Source organism: Molothrus ater, chromosome 32 (genome assembly GCF_012460135.2).
Source record: "Molothrus ater isolate BHLD 08-10-18 breed brown headed cowbird chromosome 32, BPBGC_Mater_1.1, whole genome shotgun sequence".
Taxonomy (NCBI): Eukaryota; Metazoa; Chordata; class Aves; order Passeriformes; family Icteridae; genus Molothrus; species Molothrus ater.
In genome coordinates this window covers 1,238,957-1,248,246 of record NC_071659.1, presented here as the reverse complement: position 1 = coordinate 1,248,246, position 9,290 = coordinate 1,238,957, and the positions used below count along the sequence as shown (strand labels likewise).

The 9,290-nt window shown below is 56.6% G+C and overlaps 1 protein-coding gene across 2 annotated transcripts in view; it reads left to right on the top strand.

Moving 5' to 3' along the window:
* The first annotated feature begins 3,809 nt into the window (after positions 1 to 3,809).
* The window catches only part of LOC118700605 (otoferlin-like), a 116,765-nt gene continuing 111,284 nt past the window's right edge, over positions 3,810 to 9,290 (top strand). For both annotated transcript variants that reach the window (XM_054518088.1, XM_036405157.2), the window contains exon 1: positions 3,810 to 4,266. In XM_054518088.1, the coding sequence (XP_054374063.1) occupies positions 4,188 to 4,266 (79 nt within the window). In that variant the 5' untranslated portion in view covers positions 3,810 to 4,187. The remainder of the gene's footprint in view (positions 4,267 to 9,290) is intronic.

The following is a 9,290-nucleotide window of genomic DNA, read 5'->3' as shown; positions in this document are numbered from 1 at the left end:
CAACCCCGACGCTTCCACCATCCCAGGGTGCTCCAAGCTTTCCATGGACACCCCCAGGGATCCTCTGGGAATTCCAGCCCAGCCAGGAATTCCTTCCCAAAATCCCGAACTTTTCCGTTTAAAACGCTTCCTTTCCATTATTTCCCCCACCATCCCCGCTCCATCCCGACATTCCAGCCCTGCCCGTTTCCCGGGATCTCCAATCCCACCCGGACAGGGAATCCTGGGATGCCGGGACACCGGGAATGGACCCCCCCCCCCGCCCCGGTGCCATTGGGATTTAGGGCAGGAATTCCTCCCTCGGGAGCTCCCAGGGATGCAATTCCCGAGCTCTTGCTGCCCTCTAAAGGGCCGGATCGGGAGGAGCGGCCGAGCGATCCCGGCAGGCGGGGAAAAAATCCATGGAAAAGCCGGAAAATTCCTCCCCTTGGAATCTCGGGTTTGAGCTGGGAGCGGCTCCAGAGCCAAAGGGAGATTCGGGATCGCCCGATCCAGGTGGGAACATCCGGAAAGGAACTCCGGGATCAGATCCCGGTCCAGGGAGGGCCCTGAGGTTCTGCCCTTCCCATTAAAGATCCCAAAGAATTCCCGGATCCATCCTGGGTTTTCCTTCATTTTTCTCCTCCCTCCCGCTTTTCCCCCATTTTTTTTTTAATTTTCATTTTCCATTTTTTTCCCCATTTTCTGGCCTTTTTTTCCCCAACCTTTCCCTTCTTTTCTCCCTCTTCTCCCTCTCTCTTCCCAATTTTCCTCCTTCCCCCCCCCCCCCATTTTCCGTCTTTTCCCTCAATTTTCCCTTTTTTCCTCATTTTTCCCCGGTGTTTCCCAGAATATCCGGGGGGCTTTGGCTGGACCCCAAACTGGGGGCGATTTTGGGGTGAATTACCCTGATTTTGGGGCTTTTTTTGGGGGGCATTTGACTTCATTTTGGGGGGGGGGGCCCGCCCTGGTCCTTAAAACGATCCCAAAAAAATCGCTGGAATTCGGGAGCCAGCGAAGCCAAGAGGGAAAAATTCGGATTTTGTGGAAATGGGAATGTGGGAGAGAGGGAGGGGAAAGGAACGGGAATGGGGCTGGAGAGGGGAAAATCCCTGGGCGGGGATTCCCAAAAAAAGGCACAAATCCCATGGATGCACAGGTGGGAATGTGGGGTGGGGAGAAATTCCCAAAAAATCCCAAATCCCATGGATGCACAGGTGGGAATGTGGGGTGGGGAGAAATTCCCAAAAAATCCCAAATCCCATGGATGCACAGGTGGGAATGCAGGATGGGGTGGGATTCCCAAACAATCCCAGATTCCATGGATTCACAGGTGCGAATGCCCAGGTGTGTCCTTGGATGGGGCAGAATTCCCAAAAAATCCCAAATCCCATGGATTTACATGTGGGAATGCAGGATGGGGAGGAATTCCTGAAAAATCCCATGGATTCACAGCTAGGAATGCCCAGGTGGGCAGTGTCCTGGAATTCCAGTGTTTCGGAATTCCCAAAAAATCCCAAATCCCATGGATTCACAGGCGGGGAATGCCCATCCCCAGAACGGGGCGGGATTCCCATAAAAGCTCGTGAATATGCAATGAGCTCTAATTACCATAAATTATAATTTCCCAGGGAGTTTCCAAGGAAAGCCAGAGCAGCGTTAGAATTCCCGAGGGATTTGCCTCTTTCCCAGTAAAACCTGCCAGGCACAAGAGCAGATTCCCGGATTCCCGGATTCCCAGGATTGCCAGGATTCCCAGATTCCCAGATTCCCAGGATTGCCAGGATTCCCAGGATTCCCAGATTCCAGGATTCCCAGATTCCCAGGATCCCAGATTCCCAGAATCCCAGATTCCTGGATTCCAGGATTCCCAGAATTCCCAGATTCCCAGATTCCCAGATTCCAGGAATCCCAGATTCCCAGGATTTCCAGATTCCAGGATTCCCAGGTTCCCAGGATTCCCAGGATTCCCAGGATTCCCAGGATTCCCTTTCCCTCTCCCTGAGCCTTTGATGGATTTTCCAGCCCAATCCCAGGCAACGGGGCCGGATTTATCCTGCCCCATTTGGGATTTGGATTTGGGATTTTTGGGAATCCTGCCCATCCCGGGACACACCTGGGTATTCCCACCTGTGAATCCATGGGATTTGGGATTTTTTTGGGAATTCTGCCCCATCCCACATTCCCACCTGTGAATCCATGGGATTTGGGAATTTTTGGGGAATCTCTCCCCACCCGGGACGCACCTGGGCATTCCCAGCTGTGAATCCACGGGATTTGTGTTTTTTTGGGTATTCTGCCCCACCCCAGGACTCACCTGCACATTCCCAGCTATGAATCCATGGGATTTGTGCTTTTTGCCCAATTTTTGGGGAATTCTGCCCCTTCCAGCATTCCCAGCTGCGAATCCCTGGGATTTGGGATTTTTTTTTTGGGAATTCTGACACACCCAGGACACACCTGGGCATTTGCCCCTGTGAATCCACGAAATTTGTGGGTTTTTTGGGAATTCTGCCCCATCCCACATTCCCAGCTGTCAATCCATGGGACATTTTGGGGGAATTCTGCCCCGTCCCAGGACACACCTGAGCATTCCATCTCTGAATCCATGAGGTTTGGGATTTTTTGGCAATCCCGGGACACACCTGGGCATTCTCAGCTGTGAATCCCTGGGATTTGGGGTTTTTTTGGGGGGGGAATTCTGCCCCGCCCCGCCCCGGGACTGTGAATTCCCGAGGGAATTCCCGGCGGGAATCCGGGCAGGCTGGAGCCGGGCGGGGTCGGGATCTGCTCCCAGGGAACGAGGGATGGGATGAGGGAACGGCCTCCGGCTGTGCCAGGGGAGATCCCTGGGATTTCGGGAACAATTCCTGCCCGGAATGGGATTAAATCCCCGTTCCCGGGGAGATTTCCAATCCCTGTGGATACGGGGGGGGGGACCTGGATCAGGTCCAGGCTCCGAGGGCTTTTCCTGCCCCAAGAATTCCAGGATTCCCGGAGGTTTCCTTCCCTCTCACTCCTCTCCCCGAACCGGGGCTGGGTCCGGCTTCGGCTTCTCCCGGGATTTTTTTTTTTTTGGGAAGGGCGGGGGCTGCGGATGCCATGGAGCTGTGCCTCAGTTTCCCCTTTCCCAACTTCCTGCAGCTGGGAATGGAAAAGGGGAAAAGGAGGAAAAGGCAAAAGGGGAAAATGAGGGAAAAGGGAAAAGGGGAAAAGGAAAAAGGGGGAAAAGGGGGGGAAAAGGGTGGAAAATGGAGGGGAAAGGGAAGGGAAGGGAAAGGGAAGGGAAGGGAAGGGAAGGGAAAGGGCAGGGAAGGGAAGGGGAAGGGGAAGGGGAAGGGGAAGGAAAGGAAAGGAAAGGAAAGGAAAGGAAAGGAAAGGAAAGGAAAGGAAAGGAAAGGAAAGGAAAGGAAAGGAAAGGAAAGGAAAGGAAAGGAAAGGAAAGGAAAGGAAAGGAAAGGAAAGGAAAGGAAAGGAAAGGAAAGGAAAGGAAAGGAAAGGAAAGGAAAGGAAAGGAAAGGAAAGGAAAGGAAAGGAAAGGAAAAGGGGAGGAGAAGAAAGGGGAGGGAGAGAGGGAGGGGCGGCCCCGCTGCTGAATAATTCAGCGCCGGGAGCGGGGGAAGCTCCGCACCGAGACCGCCCCGAGCCGAGCTCCGGAGCGCGGCACCGGGACCGCGTCAGGCTCCGGGCTCCGCACCGAGCACCGGGACCGCACCGAGCACCGGGAGCGCGTCGGGCTCCGCACCGGGACCGCATCGAGCACCGGAGAACCTCGGGCTCTGCACCGGGACCGCACCGAGCACCGGAGAACCTCGGGCTCCGCACCGGGACCGCCCCGGGCTCAGCACCGAGCACCGGGACCGCATCGAGCACCGGGACCGCCCCGGGCTCCGCACCGGGACCGCACCAGGTCACGGACACTGCACCCGACCGCACCGAACCCCTCGGTCCGCACCGGGCTCCGCACCGAGCCTGCCCCGGGACCGCACCGGGCACCGGGACCGCCTCGGGCTCCGCTCCGGGACCGCATCGGGACCAGCTCGGGGCCAGACCGAGCTCCGCACCGAGCACCGGGACCGCACCGGGACCGCCCCGAACCGCCCCGGGCTCTGCTCCGAGCCCGCCCCGGGACCGCCCCGAGCGCCTGGATCCTCCCCGAGCCCGGCCCGGGGGCCGCGGCTCCATCCCGAGCCCCGCGCGGTCCCGCCATGGCTCTGGTGCTGCAGCTCCGCTCCGTCTCCGGCCTCCGCGGCAAAGGCGACCGCATCGCCAAGGCGGCGTTCCGGGGTACCGGGAACTGGGGGACGGGGAATTGGGGGAGCGGGAATTGGGGAGCGGGAATTGGGGGAGAGGGAATTGGGGAGCGGGAACTGGGGGAGAGGGAATTGGGGGAGCGGGAACTGGGGGAGAGGGATTGGGGGACAGGGAATTGGGGGAGAGGGAATTGGGATCAGGATTTGTGGGAGAGGGAATTGGGGGAGAGGGAATTGGGGGAGAGGGAATTGGGATCAGGATTTGGGGGAGAGGGAATTGGGGGAGAGGGAATTGGGGGAGAGGGAATTGGGATCAGGATTTGTGGGAGAGGGAATTGGGGGAGAGGGAATTGGGGGAGAGGGAATTGGGATCAGGATTTGGGGGAGAGGGAATTGGGGGAGAGGGAATTGGGGGGTCGGGAACTGGAGAGCAGGAATTGGGATCAGGATTTGGGGAGCGGGAATTGGGGAGCAGGAATTGGGGGATCAGGATTTGGGGGAGAGGGATTGGGGGGTCGGGAATTGGGGAGCGGGAATTGGGGAGCGGGAATTGGGATCAGGATTTGGGGTAGGGAGATTTGGGGAGCGGGAAATGGGGATGAGGGATCTGGGGGAGAGGAATTGGGGGATCGGGAATTGGGGAGTGGGATTTGAGGTCAGGATTTGGGGGAGAGGGAATTTGGGGGATTGGGAATTGGGAATCGGGAATTGGGGATCGGGATTTGGGGGATCAGGATTTGGGGGAGAAGGATTGGGAGGTCGGGATTTAGGGGAAAGGGACTGGGAGGCAGGAATTGGGGGAGAGGGATTTGGGGAGAGGGATTTGGGGAGAGGGAATTGGGGAGAGGGTATTGGGGTCAGGATTTGGGGGAGAGGGGTTTGGGGGATCAGGATTTGGGAATTGAGGGAGAGGGACTGGGAGGCAGGAATTGGGGATGAGGGATTTGGGGGAGAAGGATTGAGGGAGCAGGAATTGGGGGATCGGGATCTGGGGGAGAGGATTTTGGGGACAGGGTTTGAGGGACAGGATTGGTGGGGCAGGATTTGGGAAGCGGGAGTTGAGGGACAAGAACTGGGGGAGAGGGATTTGGGATCAGGATTTTGAGGGCAGGGTTTGGAGGTACAGGATTTTGGGGAGTGGGAATTGGGGGACAGGAATTGGGGACAGGATTTAGAGGGTGAAGTTTGGAGGTGCAGGATTTGTGGGGCAGGATTTCAGGGAGCGGGATTTGGGGACAGGACTTGGGGGGACAGGAGTTGGGGGAGTGGATTGGAGAAGAAGCATTTGGGGAGCGGGATTTGAGGGGCAGGAAATGGGGAGACAGGATTTTGGGGGCTGGAAATGGGGAGAAGGATTTGAGGGAAAGGATTTGGAGGATCAGGATTTGGGAGGTGGGATTTGAGGACAGGGTTTGAGGGACAGGATTGGTGGAGCAGGATTTGGGAAGCGGGAATTGAGGGGCAGGAATTGGGGAACAGGAATTGGGGGGCTGGAATTGGGGAGAAGGATTTGAGGGAAGGGATTTGGAGGAGCAGGTTTTGGGGAGTGGGATTTTGGGGAGTGGGATTTGGGGATGGGAATTTGGAAGCGGGATTTTGGGGGCAGGATTTTGTGAGAGGATTGTGGAGCAGGATTTGGGGGTCAGGGTTTTGGGGAGGTGCAGGATTTGGGGTGCAGGAATTGGGGAGAAGGAATTGAGGGAAAGGATTTGGAGGATCAGGATTTGAGGACAGGATTTGAGGACAGGGTTTGAGGGACAGGATTGGTGGAGCAGGATTTGGGAAGCGGGAATTGAGGGGCAGGAATTGGGGAACAGGAATTGGGGAAGAAGGATTTGGGGAGAGGGATTTGAGGGGCAGGAATTGGGGGACAGGATTTTGGGGGCTGGAATTGGGGAGACAGATTTGAGGGAAAGGATTTGGAGGATCGGGGTTTGAGGGACAGGATTTTGGGGAGATGGGATTTGAGGGGCAGGAATTGGGGGACTGGATTGTGGAAGGAGGATTTGGGGAGGAGGGTTTGAGGTGCAGGATTTGGGGGAAAGGATTTTGGGGAGATGCAGGATTTGAGGGGCAGGAATTGGGGAGAAGGATTTGGGGATGGAATTTGAGGGACAGGATTTGGGAGGTGGGATTTGGGGACAGGATTTGGAGGATCAGGATTTGGGAGGTGGGATTTGGGGACAGGATTTTGGGGATGGGAATTTGGAAGCGGGATTTTGGGGGCAGGATTTTGGGATGAGGATTGTGGAGCAGGATTTGGGGGTCAGGGTTTTGGGGAGGTGCAGGATTTGGGGTGCAGGAATTGGGGAGAAGGAATTGAGGGAAAGGATTTGGGGAGTGGAATTTGGGGACAGGATTTGGGGGGCAGTGGGATTTGGGGAGAGGGATTTGAGGGGCAGGAATTGGGGGACAGAAATTTGGGACACGATTTTGAGGGCAGAGTTTGGAGGTGCAGGATTTGGGGGAGTGGGATTTTGGGGAGTGGAATTTGGGGGTTTGGGGTGGGATTTGGAGGGATTGGGATTTTGGGGGAGCAAGGTTTGAGGGACGGGATTTGGGGTCAAGGTTTGGAGGAGCGGGATTGTGGGGGTGCAGGATTTGGGGTCAGGATGTGGGGGTGGAATTTGAGGGACAGGATTTGGGAATTGGGAATTGGGGTCAGGATTTGGGGGTGGAATTTGAGGAACAGGATTTGGGATTTGGGAATTTGAGGGACAGGATTTGGGAATTGGGAATTTGAGGGACAGGATTTGGGAATTGGGGTCAGGATTTGGGAGTGGAATTTGAGGAACAGGATTTGGGAATTGGGAATTTGAGGGACAGGATTTGGGAATTGGGAATTGGAGGGGCAGGATTTGAGGGTGGAATTTGAGGGACAGGATTTGGGAATTGGGAATTGGGGGTGGATTTGCGGGTGGAATTTGAGGGACGGGATTTGGGGTCAGGATTTGTGGGAGTGGAATTTGGGATCGCAGCGTCCATCCCTGCCTCAGTTTCCCCATGCGCGACCCCAGACCTGCTCTTTTTGGGATCCCCTCCCCTCAGATTTATCAAGGGAAAAGGGGGGGGGGGGTGAATTCCCAAGGTGGAATTCCCACCGGGATCCGCAGCAGCTCCAAAGATTTCCTTGGGATAGGAGGAAAAATTCCCCCGGGGCTGTGGAAGTTCCGGGAGCTGCCGGAGCTTTTCCAAGGCTTGGGAAAGGCTCGGGATGGGATCCCAGCTGTTCCAGAGGCCGGGAATCCATGGAAGGAGAGCGGGATGGGGGCGGGAACAGCGATCCCAGGGGAATTCCAGGAATTCCATCAGTGAGAGAAAAAAAGGCGGGAACAGCGATCCCAGCTCTGCAGGGGAATTCCAGGAATTCCGTTGCCAGCCTGGATCAGCTTTCCCTGCTCCTAACGAGCTCGGGATCATTGACCAGGGATAATTAACCCTCAGCTCCCTGTCGCGCTTCCAGCTCCAAGAAAATCCCTGGGAAGAGGCAGAATTCCTGGGAAATCCACTGTGGAGCCCTGGGAGATCCCAAATTTACAGTTCTGGGCATTCCCAGTCCTGAATCCGGCCCAAATTCCCAGTGGGACTTTGGGAATTTTGGGATCTGTCCCAAAATGCTTTGGGTCCAGACTGGAAAACAGGGAATGGCTTCCCACTGGGAAAGGGGAGCTTGGGATTGTGGGATCTTGGGAAGGAATTCCTGGCTGGGCTGGGATTCCCAGAGAATCCCTGGATCCCTGGCAGTGTCCCAGGAAAGGCTGGAGCACCCTGAGATTGTGGGATTGGAACAGGATGGGATTGAAGGTCCCTTCCCACCCAACCCATTCTGGGAAGGAATTCCAAAGGAAGGAATTTCCTGGATGGTTGGATCAGGGTCCTGAGGGTTTTTCCTGCTCTTTTCCATCCCGGAATTCCCGTGGAAAAGGGGATTTTAGGGTCACGCCGGGGTGCAGCCAATGCCTGATGCTTCCAGGCGGGAATTCCCTTTCCCAGGCTCACCCGGGCCCTGGCCAGGGAAATCCAGCTGCTCAAAGGGGCTGGAAGCAGCTCGGGAAGCGATTCCAGGTGTGGTTGGATCGGGGAAGCGGATCCGGGTGGATCCATCCCTTGGATGTGCCTGGAGAGGGATTTGGGCTCATTCCCTCATTCCCAAAAGCCGCAGCAAAGCTCGGATCCGCAGGGATAGAAAAATCCCGCTCCAAAGGCTCCCGGCGTCTTTCCCAAATTCCCTGCATCCAGCGGGAAACAGAGGGAGCAGCTCCATGCGGACTGGGAATTCCGGGGATGATCCCTGGGAAGCTCCTGGACGCGCAGCCGGAACGTTTTGGGATGTGGGAGAGCTCTGGGGGCCGGAATCCGGGCTGGAATCCGGGCTGGAATATCCCGTGGGATGCAGGAGCTGGCTAGGGATGAGGAGGATGGGAAAAATCCTTCGGGATCTTCCCGGCGTGCCATGGGTGCCAGAACAAAAAAAAAACCCAGGAGTTTTCCGTGCTCTTGGAATCGTGGAATGATTTGGGATGAAAGGGATCCTGAGGCTCATCCCAATCCACCCTCCCCGAGAGCTCCTCCCCCTGCTCGGTTTTCCCGGGAATGCTCCGCTGCCCCCTCGCTCCATGAAAATTCGGGAATGCTTCCTGGGAAGTGTCCTGGTCCTCTCCGAGCGATTCCTTAAATCCCTGGTGGAATTTTGGGCCTTGGATTGAACCCACGCTGCCCCGAGCCCCACGGGAATCATCATTCCTGGGGAAAAATTCCTGCCTGGAAGGAAGGGGCAGCCCAGGGCCGCGGGATCCGCATTCCCGGAGGGATCGGAATCCCCGTGGATGTGGCCCCTTGGGGACACGGATCAGGGAATGCCGGACTCAGTCCAAGAGGGGTTTTCCAACCAAAATAATTCCATTTTTCCATGGTTCCTTCCCTCGTCCGGGCCCTGTCCCACCCTGGGTTGGGATGGGGGTGGATTCCAGGCACACTGACCTGGAATTCCAGGCCTGGAATGTGCCCGGTCGGAGCTCAGTCCCAAAACCCGTTGGGAAAAGCTTTTCCAGCCCCTCT